This window comes from Aristolochia californica, unplaced genomic scaffold (assembly GCF_029961685.1).
Source record: "Aristolochia californica isolate CCGP_79_NKW_82.1479 unplaced genomic scaffold, dmAriCali1.0.hap1 SCAF_5, whole genome shotgun sequence".
NCBI lineage: Eukaryota > Viridiplantae > Streptophyta > Magnoliopsida > Piperales > Aristolochiaceae > Aristolochia > Aristolochia californica.
The window spans coordinates 42,218,885-42,236,139 of record NW_027182214.1 but is presented as its reverse complement, the minus strand read 5'-3'; the positions used below and the strand labels follow the sequence as shown (position 1 = coordinate 42,236,139).

The 17,255-nt window shown below is 37.2% G+C and overlaps 1 protein-coding gene across 1 annotated transcript; it reads left to right on the top strand.

Annotated features, from left to right (window-relative positions):
* The first annotated feature begins 12,628 nt into the window (after window positions 1-12,628).
* On the top strand, window positions 12,629-13,873 carry LOC137966690 (probable membrane-associated kinase regulator 4). Its single transcript, XM_068813377.1, has one exon. The coding sequence runs from the start codon at window positions 12,707-12,709 to the stop codon at window positions 13,709-13,711; it is 1,005 nt and encodes a 334-aa protein (XP_068669478.1). The 5' UTR covers window positions 12,629-12,706; the 3' UTR covers window positions 13,712-13,873.
* Window positions 13,874-17,255: the final 3,382 nt, after the last annotated feature.

Sequence of the window (17,255 nt, the reverse complement as noted above, 5' to 3'; positions counted from 1 at the left end):
CTCTGTTGATCAATCTATCAACTTGCAACTTTTGAAGTATGAGACTGCAAAAGAAATATGGGACTATTTGGAAACTCTGTATGAACAGACAAACTTTGCAAAAAAGTATCAGATTGAAATAGAACTTCGATCCGCTAAGCAAGGTGACCGTACCATTCAAGAATTCTACTATTTTATGACACCTCTTTGGGATCAATTATATATGATGGATCCACCTTCATTTCGGAAGCTACCTGAATATACCAGAGCATGTGATGATCGCAAGCTTACTGATTTTCTTATGGCTCTTCGCAGTGATTTTGAAATAATAAAAGAATCCATAATCCATAGAAATCCTCTACCCACCTTGTCTGCAGTTGTATCTGAGTTGTTGGCTGAGGAAACGCGGTTGAGGTTTTTGGGTGGGCTTTCTTCCAGTAAAACATCATCTCTTGATATGTCACAGGTACTTGTTTCTGGAACACACTCCAATGCTCATCAGTCCTCAGGGAAGTCTAAAGGGAAAGTTGCAACAGATGAATGTTCCTACTGTCATGGTAAAGGTCATTGGAAACAGCAGTGCCCCATATTAAACAATAAAAATCAAGGTCATTTCAATCCTAAACAACGTCATGACTCTAGTCGTCAACCTCAGCATCAAGGTTTTCGTCCATCTATTGCCATTGGATCTTTGGATTATTCGGATGCACTTTCTACCCATGCTCCTATTAGCAGTGATTTTACGCTTGATCTATCATCATTAGCAGCCAAGATCGCTCGCATTCTTGGCAAGTCGTCTACTCCTAGCACTCAATTTGCATCTCATGCAGGTATGTCTTGTTTGGCTGGCTCCAGTGACACTCATAAATGAATTTTAGATTATGTGGCCACACACCATATGACACCCCATTTGTCTATGTTACATGATTGTGTTCAGCCTCCTAAACCAGTTAACATCCATGCTGCTAATGGCTATCCCATGCCATTAGCCTCGGTTGGAACTATCACTCACCCTACTTGGTCTTTGTCTGATGTTTTCCATGTTCCCCATTTAGCTGTTAACTTTCTTTCAATTGGCAAACTTACTGATTTAGGTCTTATTATTGCCTTTGCTTCTGATCATTGTCTTATACAGGATCGCAAGTCCGGGAGGCAGATTGGGATAAGCCATAGAGAAGGTGGTCTTTACTTGCTTAATGACTTGAATTTGCAAGTACCTTTGCAGGCGTCTAGTCTTTCAATTCAATCCTTGTTGCATGATTTGCTTTCTATAAATAATCCTTTTTACTTATGACATTCTCGTTTGGGACATGTTTCTGCTTCTCGTTTAAAGTTTATGATCACAAATAATATGTTAGATTCTACTATTAATTTTTCCACTATTGGTGATTGTGTTAGTTGTAATCTTGGCAAGCAATGTCATTTACCTTTTACAATAAGTCATTCTGTTACTTCTTCTCCTTTTCATCTTGTTCATTCCGATGTTTGGGGACCTGCATCTGTATCCACTAAAGGTGGGGCCCGCTATTATGCATTGCTTGTCGATGATTTTACTCGTTTCTCTTGGATATTTCTTATGCATTGAAAATCAGACTTTTTTTCTATTTATGTTCAATTTTGTGCTATGGTGAGAACCCATTTTTTCATTCACATTAAATTTTTTCGCTCTGATTCGGGTGGTGAATATATGTCATATTTATTGAATGATTTTCTTAAGTCTGAGGGTACTATTCATCAGTTGTCTTGTCCTTATACGCCTCAGCAGAATGGTGTTGCAGAACGCAAACATCGTCATCTTATTGAAACCGCTCGCTCTTTACTACTCCATGCCTTTGTCCCTTCTGAATTTTGGGGGGAAACCCTTCATACTGCCACTTATTTGATTAATCGTATTCTTTCTTTTGTTTTTGACCAATCGACTAGTCTTTTCGGGTTGTATTGGTTAGGTACTTACATGGTATCAGAGCAGGTTTGTCTCACGTCCCGCGTTCGAACCCCCGCACGTTTTCATGTTTGGCACGGGTTTTGCATTTGCATTTGGTGGGGTGGGTGTTAGTGTTTGTGGTCTGTGTTAAGACTTGGTTTTGCGCACCTTAATCGACTAGTTTTTTCGGGTTGTATTGGTTGGGTACTTACAGCTGATTCCATTGGTCAAGTTGTTGCCGAAGGAGCCAAGATTTTGCAAGATCACATGGTAATGATTTCGCCCCTTTCGCCGTATGTTTTCACTTCTGAAGTGTTGTGTACAAGGAATCCACCGATTGCTGCTTGGTGAGCTCGGTTTGGATGACATCATATGTTTTTTTTTTTTTTTGAATGTAAAAACTATGCTTTCATAGATATCATGCAAACTGAGCATGGTTAAGATGTCCCCATCTTTCAAACATAGCAGCTTTTGGATTTTCTGGTGCTTCACAAGAAATCATTGGATGCTACGTTACACAGGTTTCATTGAAAAAGAACATTACTTTCAGGATGGACCAAATTAGAAGACAGAAGGAGAGGAATTCCTCTAACTTACTACAATTTTTTTTTTTTTTAAATATAACTCTGGAATAGTGAGAATTTCTTTCATTGGCCTCAATTTGAGGTTCATACAATAATACAAAGACTGACTTGTATGTAAGTTGCTAGAATAAGGTAGTTTACAAACATCTTATTTCGGATTGTGAAATTGATCTTGCATCTTTAGTAGATATTTTCATGGCATCTCTATGTTTGATTAGATCCAGGGGCTGTGATGGTTGATCCCTACTTGGTGGATCACATAAGTCAGGACACATGAAACCTATGTTTTTGGTTTTTGAGAGCAGAACTAGACTTGGCAGAAAAACTACAAATTGCTGACAGTAAAGAAAGAATTAAGTCTCTGAAATGCTAATTTTGAGGGGCCATGAGATTCATTTCATTGTATTGGTTTGTTTCTCTTAAATTCATGCTGAAGATGTTGATTCGGTATCAGGACTAATCTGATGTACTGCATATCATTAAAGAGACTTACTCTGATAAGTTGCTTGATGCTTAGTTCAAGGAAAAGAACTGCCAAGGGCATGGTTTGTTGTCATTATATTTTCAAGTCTACCGGCCAATATGTATTTAACTCAAAACATGCCAATGTAATCCCATGTTAGTTATGGCAGTCTCTATACAAAGTAACAGACTAGTTCATATCAACTCATAAATATCACTATTTAAGGCTGTTATGTTGACATCTTGATGTTGATTTGCTACACCATTTGACGAAAAAATCTTGATGTTGATTCGGAGTACCTTGATAGGGGCCATTTTGAGTTATGCAACAAAATCCACATGCAGCCTCAAGAAGTCCTGTCCCACTACTGTGGGGAAAGATCAGTAAATTTGACATGATAGATATTCTGGCTCCATATCCTAGGAACTATCTGATGTTATTTGTTTGAATGTTTGAATAGTAATGTTCTTTTTAACGAGACTCCTGCTTTTGTTGGGTTTCTTGTGGCACGTTATCTTTCAACTTATGACAACTTTTTTAGGAGAATGAGAAAAAGCATATTTCAGTTGTATCTTCATAGTAAAATATTCTACTTTTATGTTGTGTAAGCACATGAGTGGATTTTAGTTTCTCCATCCTCAGTTTTTCTCTTATTTCCATTACTACTTGTCATATTTGCATTGTTCCATTTGACATCCACCTTATCCAAGTTCACAAAAGTTTATCACATTTTAATGCAATCTAAAAGTAGTTACTTTTAAGTTTTTTCTTCTTGTGTCCCCCTTGTATTTTCTTCTTGCTTAATTCAGGTTTATCATCAATAACTATTATCTTATTTTAATGTAATTTAAAAGCGATTTCTTTGGTATTTCATTTCTTGTGTCTCCATTGTATTTCTTCTTGCTTAGTAAAGTTTGCTTGTAAAATAAGAAACAAGTTTAGCAATTTTGTCACTTATCTGCTAATAATGTCAGATTGCTTGTTCTCCCAGTAGAGATCCTAATTAAATTTGATGAGTTTTCTCCACACCCGGTAAGGTGAAAAAAATCTCTACATCATACTTTAAAAATCATCTTTCGATTTTCAATGTGGGATTGGGAGGATTTATTGCAAGTGTCTCAGAAGTAATTCATTTTGCTTTGAATGTGATGGGACGAGGCCTTCAAACTTTTTCTAGCTGCCAAATTTAATTGGACTATATGGTGCTATTTGGACAGCCTTCCCGTGAGTCAGGACATGTGTCTAAATGTGGGATGATAGAGTATGGTCGTTTCGATCAAGAAGCTGCCAGGGTGCCTGCCCTAGTTACATTACAAGGATCCAAATGGATCAGAACACTGAGGATCCTGGCATCACATCTTTGTTTTCTAAATCTCAAATAATAAATGTTTTTTCCTGCTTGATTCAGTTTCTCAGACTTTTTTTCTGATATGGATAATTGTTGTGCTTGTAGTTTTATGGTCTTATTATTATTTTTTCATTTCCTTCTTTCTAATTGTGTCCTTAAGTTAAATTTATATTTGCATTGAGCAACTAGAAACAAAGCCTGGGTTTTAGTGAGTTCAACACGGTCCAATTGATTGCTTTTCATCTTTTGTTTTGTGAAATGTATTTTGGTCGCAGAATAGATGCTGAAGTCTCAACATTGAGCCAAAAACTTGAAGAAATAAAAGCAAAACAAGTGCCTATGAGTGAAGGTCAAGAAAAAGGAGTGGAGAAACCAACACCTGCAGCATTAGAGGTATGATGAATGTCGTGTAGCTGGTGGATTACTGTTCCTCAAAGGGGTGTGGGTGTGGGTGTTGGCTGACATTGTCTTGCTAAATACATCACTTACTGCTAAAATTTTTAACTAATTTTAGAGTAGGAATATTTAGAAAAGACAGGTAAAATGGAGAAATAATTTAGAGAAAGGCTTATGAAATCTATAAGTAGGCTATATGGAAAGAAATGGATTGGGCCTTTGGTTCAATGGTCACATTGGAGGGTTTCTAGTTTGAGAACTTGGGTTCAAGTCTCACAGGAGGTAAAGTGTGTTGTATGTAATCAACATTCTAAATAAAAAATATATAAAAAGAATAATCAGGCACTGATTCTGCCACCACAAGTCTATAAGGATAATTCAGCACAGGTTCTGCCAGAAAGTGCCTAGCCTGAGAGTTAGAAAAGCTACTGAAGGGTATTTTGGTCATTTTCATAAACAGATGTTCCTGATTTCCTCACCATCTTATTCTACATCTTTTATTATGTCTCTAGACTTAATTTCATGTATTTTTGTTATGTAGAATGGGAGATATAAGGATTTAAGTCATTTAAGTATGTAAGGGGCATATTTCTAATTTTCTCAAATTCACTTATTAAATAGATGGGGGGTTGAGCTCGGCCCCCAACGAGACTTCTCCCAAAAAGTCTCCTTCTCTCTTTTGCTTCTCCCTTCTTTTCTCCTTCAATTTCTTCTCTTTTCCCTTCTTATTTTACATTTTGACACTGTGATAATGCCTCTTTCTCCAGAAGATATGAATCTGACCTCTGGGATTTTATCATTGGAATTCATTCTCCCAATCTTTCCAATGAAGGATGATTTGGCATGTAATATGATTGCTTTATTGGGAGGAAAGATCTGATGGAACAGTTTGCATCATTTTCTACTGTGAAGTTGATTTTGAAAGCATGATACAGTTCATTCTGACTGTGTCTGGTGGGTTAAATCATGGATCAGACATTACACAATTACCAAATCGACTGTGTTTATTTAACCGATGTACTCTCTTGACTTGGATAATAATATTCCTCCATGAGCCAAATGGGAAAATGATGATGCACATAAAGGAGGCTTCTTCAATCAATTGGAATAAGGGCTAACTGAATTGACTTTAGCTGTTAAATAAGCCAGCTATGCCTGGTTCAAAGTACATTATATATGGACTTTTTTGTGGCATATGCCTCTTCTGGCTTCACTACATTGTGGGTTCTTTGAAGTGAAACAAGCCTCTCTTTTGTGCAAATGGTTTTTCTGATGCTTGCATGTATTCTTGTCAGGTTATTAATGCATTACATGTATAATCTTGTTCCACTTATCAAATTTGCTATTTTCCCTTTTTTTTGTGAACAGTGCAAATGCTGCAGTTTGTTCTTGGATTTTGAGTCTGGCTATTTTATTTATCTTTTGTAAAAAAATTTATAACTTGTCAATTCCTCTCAGAAAATACCATCCAAGATTAAACCTATTGCCTGTACACGTGGTCTTTCAAATGCTTTGTATACCTATGCAGGCCTGTGACATGTTCATTTATCAGTCTATGTAAAACCTTCATTATCCATGTTTCAGAATTTTATTATAAACCTAACACAAGATGTTTATACTTGAATCTTTAGGATTTAAAGGAAGCCCTAGCAGAAGTTCGGTTGTGTTCCAGGTTGGAAGCCCTTTTGTTGAATAAGAAATTTATTACTATTGGAGACTCTCCAGAGGTTCATTCTCAGAAGGTCCTCTCTCTCTCTCTCTCTCTCTCTCTCTCTCTCTCTCTCCAAACCTTATGCGGAATATTATGGTTTGCTTTAATGAAGATGAATCATCTTCACTTTTCCTAATTTTGCATGTTGATTATGACTTTAAGATCTTGTAAAACTCTCTCTTAAGGTAGTAATGGTCTCCTCTGAAAAGATAAAGGAAAGAATAACTGGGAAATTTTCTATCCTCAAAAAAGATCAAAACAATGACTGGGAAATGTTGTGATATGACAGACTTGTACTTTGTTGCATTGTGTTGGGCTCGATGAAACTTATCTGTTGAGTTCAAATTTTGAATCGCTGCCTTTTCTTCTTATAAATATGATAATTACTGCCTGTAATTAAGAGTGATATTCTAGTAATATGTTTCTTGTTCTTGTAGATATTTGTTTTTTGAAAGGTGTCAACAATAATATGCAGGTTAATAAGCTGAAGGTTTTGGCAGAATCACTTGCTAACTCCACCTCAAAGGCAGAGAGACGAATTTCAGATCACAGGTCTTGTTAAGGAATTACCATACCCACACTTGTTGCATTTAGTCATTTATTAGAATAATTAATTAGTTAAATAATTTCTAATTGCTGTCTTGAGCGACTTCAGTCCATTTGCAATAGGAATTAAAAGTTCTTTTGAACTTTGTTTCACTTCCCACAGAAGATGTTGCCTGCTTTATCGATACCATGCAGCTGCCTCCATTTGTAGGGCTGGTCTTTTAACTTTTTCATCATTTACATTAATCTTTCAACAGGACCCAAAATGAAGAGGCACTTAAACTTCCGTGTGGCTAAAGCTAATGAAGTTAGGGAAGTTGAGAAGGTTAGATCTTCACCTGCTATGATAGCTGGATGTTATTTTTTTTATTTAAACATCAAAGATGAAAAATCAGTTTTACGTGATGTACATGTAAAAAAAAGACGTGACAGTGGCTGATGTTGAGAGATAATTTTACAGGAAATAGCATCTGAGATTTCAGTACTTGAGAAACAAAGAGACACCCTTGAAGCCGAGCTAAAGAAGGTATTATGGCTTGTTACTGTTCATCAACATTAAAAAAAATGTTACTTTTTATCTTAATTGTTAGATGTACAGATGCATATACATATGTATTATCAATTTTCACCAGTTTCCAACATCAGAAAAAGTCGAATCAATATGTTAAGGCAAGATAGGTGTATGTCAGACCTCTTAAGGATCCCACATCAATCAGTGATTGAAAGTAATCCAAAGTTGGAGACGCAAGGGTCAATTACCCATATCAAAGTTAAAATTATATGCTAGAGACCCAATTAGCATTATTTGATGGGCAGTATTGCATCAGCTATTGTATCAGTAACAGAGATAAAATTTGAGCAATTTCACTTGTATGCTCATCCATTTTTATAGGTTGGCACTGATTGTAAGAGATGTGAGTTTTCTTGAAACATGCCAAGTAGAGCCTGTATCATATTCTTGTATTTGAGACACCAGTACAAAATTTTTTCCACTCTAGCTACACAAAGAAAAAGATCTGCTTAGCTTATTTATTGCATTAACTCATCTGTTTTAAGGGCTCCATGATAGTGCCTTCTCTCCCTCCTCTTGTTCAGTGTTCTGTGAAAAGGCGTGTCCATTCATTTGATGCACACATACTTACTTTTTGAGCCGAGATGCAGGTATATATCTCCTTGGCTGCAGCTCTTGCACGCCTTCATAATACACGTGAGGAGCGAGAACAATTTGATGTAGCAAGCAATCAAATTGTATCACACTTCAAAACAAAGGTGTGAATACTGCTCACTCTTTAACTTTCGTGTCCCATTCTAGTGACTAATCATAATAGCCATGAACCTGTTTTTTCCAATTTCAGGAAGACGAACTTTCAAGATCTGTAGCTTCATGTAAGATAGAGGCTGATGTTGTCCATACATGGATCAATTTCTTACACGGGTGCTTCAATCTGCTCATACAAAACGGAAAGATACGCAGATCAAGTAAGTACCATGGTACTTCGAGGGCCTTAGTGACATCTGATGTGTCTGAATTCTTCTTAGGTAGAAGCCAGTTAATGCTGCATATTGTGTTCTTATGCTGAATTTGCTTCTTGTCTTTGTAGTTCATTTGTAGCTTGAGCTTCTTTCCTTTCTGCTTGATAAATATTTTGTTGTATGGACTTGATAAAATTCTTTGATCTAGAGTTTCTTTTCATGTTTCAGCAAAGAGTTGGATAAGTGTGAGAACTATTTTGCTGATCTGGTCATTGATCACCTTTCTGCATATAGGGTATTCTCTTTTCCATTATTAATTATAATATTTTGAAAATCTTTGAATCACAAAGAAGATGATGTGTTGTCTCACTCAAACTTTTCTGTTTCTGTATGCTGTCCCTCCTCTTATAGGAAGAGTTGGGCCCTTTCGTTAGCACTATCAGGAAACTTATGGATGATCTGAGGAATTTGAATAATAGGTAAATGTAAATTTTCAATTAACTTTTTTGGTGAATATATCTACGTTTGGGATGTTTTATTGGTGGATCCAGAAACTCATATTACCTGTCCAATATTTGCTTAAAGCTATACACAAAACAATGTGCTCCTCACCAAATTGAAAAGTTTGAATGATCAAGTCTGCAATCAGTTGTTAGAATCAATAGGTGTTCCAATCGTTCATTTGAATAAATCGAAAGTGGATATCGTTTTACAGGTCAGACATGAACTCCATTAGCGATGATGAGATTTCAAACCAAAGGACACATCTTGAAGAGGATTATCTGAAAAACGAGGCAAAGGTAAATGATATCTCTGTCTGGACATTTCAGTTCTGACTTTTGTTTTATTCTTTTATAGAAATGGTTATTTGTTATTTCTTTTTCTATAAATGATGTATATGATTTCAATTTTTTCAGATTGTAACTACGTTTGGCGTTGTTGACAACATGCAAGAGCAGTTTTATGCTCTCCATGGGAATGTTCCCAGGTCATTTCTTGAATCAAAGTCTTTCCTTTTTGTTGTGTGAATGTCTGATTTATGCATTCATCCTTCTCAAAAAATTCTAAAACATCCTGCATCAATGCAGGAAGGATGATTCTCGAATTAAAGAACTATTTAATGCTGTTGCAGAAATTAGAAATGGATTTGATGCAATTGAAAGACCAACATTGCAAATTGAGACTCCTGCCATAGGAGATATTACGATGAAGTCTCAAGAAACTCCTACTTCCAAGCACAACATTGAGACAGTCTCTCCTAAGGCAACTGCACCTGCCAGTGCTGAGCAATCCTTAAATCCTGCAGCCGAACTGGCGAAGTTAGAGTCAGAGTTTGGGACTGTGAGCAGAGATTATACAGCCGATGAGATAGGAGGCTGGGAGTTTGATGAGCTTGAACAGGAATTGACATCCGGTGCACCTACCACAAATAAATAGTTTTGGTTCTCTTTGTTCTGATGTTAAAAACGGGAATTACACATCACCAAACAACCGAAAGGTTTTCATCAGTATGATAGATTTAAGCTGTATGTAACTGCCTTTCTTAGGTAGATTTTTGAAGAAGTGTAACAGTTCTCTTTAAATTTGTGAATTGAATGTAAAGTTTTTGAACTCAGAATGTAATTATAAGATTGCTGGGTACCATCGTCCAGTCTCTTCTTCTGCATCCAACACTAGCTTGTAGAAAATGTTGATTACTTTTTCTCTGTATCATGAGTTGAGTAACCCAAGTCAGACTATGTAGGACAGGAGGATTGTCAAGACTAATGGTTGTAATGATACTTGCAAGAAAATTTAGAGAACCCATCTGATTCTTTTTTCTTTTTTCTCTTTTCCTTGTCCTGCTTGGTCCATGAGATCTAGAGTAAAATCAGATTTCTAGTGCTGGGACCAGCATTAGAATTGACTATACTTTACACCTAAGAAACAGCATCTTTATATAACATCAGTCTCTTAGTAATCCAATAATTGGATCTCAAGTGTCCTGAGTTGAGCCTGAAATAATATTAGGTTATTTTTCTGCCTTTCCCCATGTTGGAGAAACTGACTGATTATCTCTTCTCGTCTTCTTACAGCCAGAAATCAACAAAGGGAGCACAATGCTGTCAAGAGAGAAAAAAGAAAACGAATTATGTTCTGGTCTATTAAAAATGACCCATCTTATGCAAGCCACAACTTTTATGTGATTCTCTGATAAATATCACTCTTTTGAAGAAAAAGGTTTCTAGTTAAGGCATCTGGGTATTGTTTGCCATCTTGAAGAGCATCATCATTGTCACAGGGCTTCCATGTTTTCATGATGAGAAACAAAACCAAGTGGGATTAACACCCCCAAAGCCATACCAACAGTGACCTCTACTCCAGTAAGAGCGACTGGTATAAAGCCTTGTCCACTTCCGGTCTTCGTTGTCTCCGACCGGTACAGCCAAACTTTCAGATCTTTAGCTTTTGCTGGATCTCTCGGTGGGGACTGTTGATGGGTTTGCTACACACTGAAATTCTGTATATGCAGAAGCTGCTTGCAGTTGCAGCCCTCCATGATCACTACCAACTCATTGGCTACTTTTATCAGCATTAGGTGATAGCAGACTCTGGTCTTTTCCAATATAAAAATCACCTTTGGCGTAGTTAAAAATGGCTGAGATTCGACCTCGAAAGGGTAAATCAGCATTTAAATTTTCGTTACTGCTACGTTATGAATATTGACTAGTGCTAACAAGCAGTGACTCTCAATTCCTTAATCAAAGAAACCAAACTAGGAAAATACCCAGCAAGAAGAAATGTTTATACAAGAAGATCCTTATTTTTCACATCTTGAAAAGGTGAGAGCGTTGGGAGGGCAGAGAAAGCCTCGAGCTCTGCATTTTTTTAGGCTCCAGTGTTACCCACAAACAGATGTCGGAAGGCAACAGCCACAGTGAAGTAAAATAAAATGTTTAACATCCACAAATAGATCCCTCACCCCTTCTCTCACTTTAGACAAGTCAAAGAAAGAAGAGGATAAACAATTGGAACAACAAGTTAAAAGGCAATGCCAGGAATCCAGTAACTTAGTAAGAAGAAAATAAATGATAAAGTGAATGAGACCCCTTGGAGAGTTCTTCTTTCTTCATCTTATTCCAGTATGTTTTGTATTAAATATGCATAAACTAAAAGCTGAGAAGCTTGGTTACTGTCAAAGTTGGCAGCAGTCTATAGATTTGAAGTATTATAATCATTCTTATAGTTTATCGAGTTTTGAGATGTGAGCTGGGTTATGAAGAAGAGTTGCAGTGACTTAGAGAAGGTTCATCTTTTGCTATCGCAGAAAAATAAATAATCAAATACGAAAAACACAAGATTTATACAGGTTCGATTCCAAGAGAGACTATATTCTGTCTTTCGCTATTCACTATGATGATGAAGTAGTTTACAAGATAAATCACACACACTCAAAGTGTTTAACCTCTCTCTACAACAACTGATGATCCTCGATGATAACCCTAAGAGCAGCTATTAGACTCACAACTTAACAGTTTCTCCTGTCCTCTTTTGAAGAAGAGAACTAACTTAGAGATTTGTTTCTCTTACTAGTTTGGTGGGTCTTTCTTTTGGGAATCAAATAGATTGCTTGTCAGCTTTCATCCAAAGGGATTTACTGGTGCACCACATCTGTTGTACATATATTCTGTTGTTCTCCTTTGCCAATGAACAGTGATGATGACAGAGACACCAATCCACCTCACTGAGCAGCTTGTAACATTTAGAAAGTGCTGGGGCCTGTCTTGACTGCTGTATGATAGTGAGTGGATAGAAGTCAGTAATCAATGCTGTTCTGACCAAATCTAACTTTGTTTTATACTCCCCTAGATTTTTCTTGAGGGGATGCATCAAAAGAAGTTAATATCCTCCCCAACTGCTGGCATGCTTTGAGTAGTATGAATTTAACAATACTAAAGAGAAAACAAGTCGGCTGGGTAAAAATAAAAGTATTTCAGAGAAGAGTCAGAGAAACTGGGTGCAAGGAGAAAAGAAAATGAAACGACACAGTAGAAAAAAAAAAAAAAAGATATGGATCACATGAACAGTAGATGATGGCCTCATAGAAAAACTCCCCCATAATTTTCTGAATTCTGTTACTGCTCTGCTTTCCGATTTCTGATAGTCTTACATTTTCCTTTTGTTTATTTACTATTTTCTGATTTGCCTCCTTCCCACTTTAAAGGATGCTCTCCCTTCCCTCCCTTGTCTCAACCCCATCTCTCCAACACCATCAACACAGAAGGAAAGAGAGCTACATGAGATGACCAGAGATCTTCTTTCTTGTGACCAGGTAGAGGAAGAGTACATAGAAATGGATGTCAGTTCAAGCTCTTTCTTCTGTTACTCGCCCCCGTCAAGAGACTTCGAATTCCAGATGTCATCAAATGTACCAGAAAGAGAACCCACCACCTCTCCTGCCGATGAACTCTTCTACAAAGGGAAGCTCCTTCCTCTACATCTGCCCCCACGTTTACAGATGGTCCAGAAGCTCCTCCAGAACCCAAGCTCTTCTTACGAACAAAATGTAGACTCCTTGGAACAGAGCTACGTCAGTGCCACCACCACTCCATATGAATCTTGCAACATCTCTCGGGCCGATTCTTGTCCAGTCAGCCGAGAGCTCAACCCAGATGAGTATGTCTACGAATGTGGACCTGATGATTCAAGTTTCATCAACCATCCCAAGGAGTCATGGTCGAAGAAGCTCAAGCTAATCAAGCAGTCTTCATTGAGCCACAAGCTCAGAGCATCTCGTTCTTACCTGAAATACTTCTTCACCAAATCCGGGTGTTCGGATGAGTCTAGTACTGATGCAGCAAAAATCAAAGAGGAGTTACCTGCTTCCAGGGCTACGGAATCTCTCAACAATTACATCAAGGCGGCAAAGAGGAACCCATTTGGGCAGATTCACAGGGAAAGGTACCAAGCAAGCCCAACTGTTTTGAAAAATATTCAAGAAGAAAGTGCTGAAAACAATGGGAGTCACAGGAGGTCTTTCTCATGTATCATTAAACGGAACTTGGCAGCTAAATCTTCCTCTTCTTCATCATCATCGAGCTCTTCTTCTTCTTTCTCGAGTGGAAGTTCAAATGGGGTACACATGCTCAAGAGAAGCAGTAGTTTCAATTCGGAGGTGGAGAGCTCAATCCAAGGAGCCATAGCTCATTGTAAAGAGTCCCTGCAATTATTTTCTGCCAGAAAGAGTGCAAGTGAAGTTGGGTTCTGTTCCATATCTGCTTCCAGAATTGCTGCTTGTGAAACCTAGAGTGGCCAGGAATGTGTAGGGGATGAAGATTTCAGAGAACCAAAAAATAAGAGTATAATTGGATAGGATGGAAGATTCTCATCTGATTTTTTGTTTTTGATGCCTCCAATCCAATGCATGCTTATAATATGTATTTATGAATTAATTCAAGTGCATCCAACTTACGACTGTTTATGTCAATCTGTACCATTCCTTGCTGATTTCACATCTTCAATCCTCTTGTTCGAACCAGGGAGTCCTCTCTCCCTTCCATCCTGATTACCAGAGGAGGAACACCATTTACTTCTCTCTATTTTTTTATTTTTAAAAAAAATTATCCTCGAATTTTATTTTTTACTCTTTGATAAACATTGACAGGAAGAAAAATAATAATTTTACACTGAAGAAATTGTTAAATATTTCCAAAACCAATCAGGAGATTCCAGAGAATCAACTCTGCAATACCCACTGGGAAGAAATGCCTATCATTTTACCTCAATCCCATGGTAAAAGGCATTGACTGAAGAACAAGGAAAAGAAAAGCAGTCTCAAGTACTAAAGAAGTACTTTTCCCCTTTCAAAGAAATAAACCTTTTGCAGGAGCAACTCTGGCCTTCTGATGGCGTTTAGATCAACACGGAGAAAGTGATGGAACAGTTAAAAGACGGGAAACCCTAAAAGAACCACTGGCACCACTCAACTTTCTTTCGAAGTCATCAGATGTTCCATTAACGCTCTGTGGGTCTACCTTCTATCCTTCATTGTTCCTTCTGCAGTGTAAGCCCTGAAACTGGCCTGCTGATGAATGCAGGGCGTCATCGTCCAAATTATTAAAGTTAATATTCATCAACAGAAGTGATTAGTACTGGTCAGTGTCCAAATTATTACAGATCGATCCCATTTGTGCCATTCAAAGGAAGATTTCTGCTTCTCTCTGAAGCAATGTCGTCTGTAATGGCAATTGAATCTTATCAATTATCGGAGTTAAAATACCAATATCAGCAAGTAAGGAAAACCCACTTAAACGCAGAGAAGCCACCTTGTAAAGCAGAAAACTGAAGAGAGGTCCAAGTGTCTTCTGGGTTTTGTCGCAGAACCTCAAATCAAGCAAAAATGTCAGTGAAAAGTTTGACAAAATTAGTGCCCAGAGAAAAGAAATTGGTTAAAAGCAATACCTACTTAGGTACAAACACGGGTGCATAAGCGTGCAGCAACACTGCTTGGTAGCAGAAAACAAGGAAAAACCACGTTTCATTATTTAATTTGGTGTTTTGCCTTGCCTGTCTCATCTTTTAAAGACTCCCCTCGATGAAATAGTTGAAGAAAAGTAAATCAATCTTTCATATCTTTTTCGCATTTGGCTCTTTTTGATGACAAATACACGAACCATAAGTTGAACGGGATCGATCATAACTGCTTTGTCGCTCTGACTGTTCCTCTTCATGTCTGGTTCTCCTAGCGGAATAAACAACAGTGAAGAAGATGATCCAAAACCTTATATTCCTCGATTCAAAATAAGCTAGATACCTCTGGTACTACTTCAAGGAAGAAGCAGTTGAGGCATGTGGCTAATGTCAGGGAAGATGTATCGGATTCATTTTTTGTTCTGAAGATCTTCACCAGAACAACCTTTTCTATTTTTGTTTCAGTGGATTTGTCATGTTCTGCAACACTTTATTCCCGTCGCACTTCCTTCCGGCGAAATCGTAGCCAATCTGCATGTAAGGGAGAAGTAGAAATGAACGTATCCCAGGTACCCTTTTTCTTACCGCGTCGCTTTATGCCGGCCATTGTAACCTGCTATGAAGCTTCAATTAATACCAGGAGAAGAAGAAAGTTTCAAAGCAGCAACATATTAGTATCACTCCGTGCACAAATACTTGATTAGAACACCAAAACAAGTTTTATGCTTCTAACGATTGCTGAACTCTCTCTTAGCTTGGGATCTCTGAGGAAAATTTCTCTGCAAATTTGAGGCAGCTTTAAGGAATGTAAACCCCTGTACACCCATGAGTCATTAAAGAATTTCACTCTAGCATCCACAAGAGGCTCATCCTAGCTAACAAATAGAAGAAAATGAAAGAAAGCATGAGAATGAACATCGTTGGATCATGTGGAACTTTTAATTGTTAGAAATTGGATGCTCTAATTAAGGTGATTACGTCTTGTCTTCCGTCGCTACAATAATTCACTATGATAATAAAGTAATTTTCAAGAAAAATTACACACACTCGAGTGTTTTTCTTTAACCTCTCTTCCGCAACTCACGATCTTCGATCATAACCCTAATGATGATGCCCTCAAATATAAAGAGAAAACTAGGACAACCGAAATACAAGTGTAAAATCCCCAAACTAACCCTTAATCATTTGTATGTTGACTCTGCATAAGGCATTAATTAGACTCCACGACTTAACAATAATCACCTAATCAACTGATCTTTTGTCCCTTTTCAGCTCATTCCACCCACCAATTTTATGTTGTGTCCTCACGTATGGATCAAAATCTGGATATAAACTCAAACTTGAACCCAAGATTGATGGAAATACACAATATTCTAGTTCAGGCTGTAAATGGCTTTGACAAATGTAAAGCCAAGCAATGCTTTTCTAGTTATAGGATTCATCTCTAGAAACTTGGAAGTTGTCTGGTTCTGGGTCCCATTTATACTCTCATCTCATGTATGACCAACAAAACCATGAAAATAAATAGTCCACACAATCGTTCCACAGTTCACTATACGCCATTTACCCATTTCTATGAAAAGCATAATGAAATTAAGTATTACGAAAAAGTCATTACCTGATCCAATTTTTACCATTTAAAGTCTAGCATTAGGGGTGACACCAAGCCAAACTGGCTCGTAAACCGTTCGAGCTCGGTTAAAAATAAATTGGCTCATGATCAAACTTGAAATAAAGCTTGTTAAGTATAACAAGTTAACAAGCCAAGGTTGAGATTTTCCAAACTTGGCTTATTAACTCGTAAGTCGACTTGTTAACATAATTTTTTTATAAAAATACACTTTAATTGTTTTCACCAATTCCCTCTTTAGTTGGTTGATAGTTGCTTTTATTTACCTCAAACCTCAAAGACAATCGGTTATTCAACCCTTTTAGGTTAATGGATGAAAGTGTTTACTCTTTCTTTTAGATCTATTAAACTAGTTATTATACACTAGTATGCTCCATTGTAAAGTCTTGGACTCTTCTATGATAACTTGTAGTTTAATGGTACTAAGTTAGTCATAATATTTTCTTTATTTATTTTTATAATTTTTTATTTTTGTAGTTTTAAATGTAGGTTGGAACTCGAACCCGGCTCGAGATTGATTCCAAATTTAGGTTCGAGCTCGAGTTTGAAGTATTCAGATTAAGCCAAACTCGAATATATGCAGGTTCAAGCTTGGCTCCACTTGATGCCAGCCCTGTCTAGCATGTGCCTACTAGAAAGCCCTAATGTGACAATTGAGTCAAGGAAAAACAAGAGACAAATATTAGGATGTGATGTAAGTGCTCAACTTGAACAACCTTCTCTACCAGTGTTTAAAATATTTTTTTTTAAA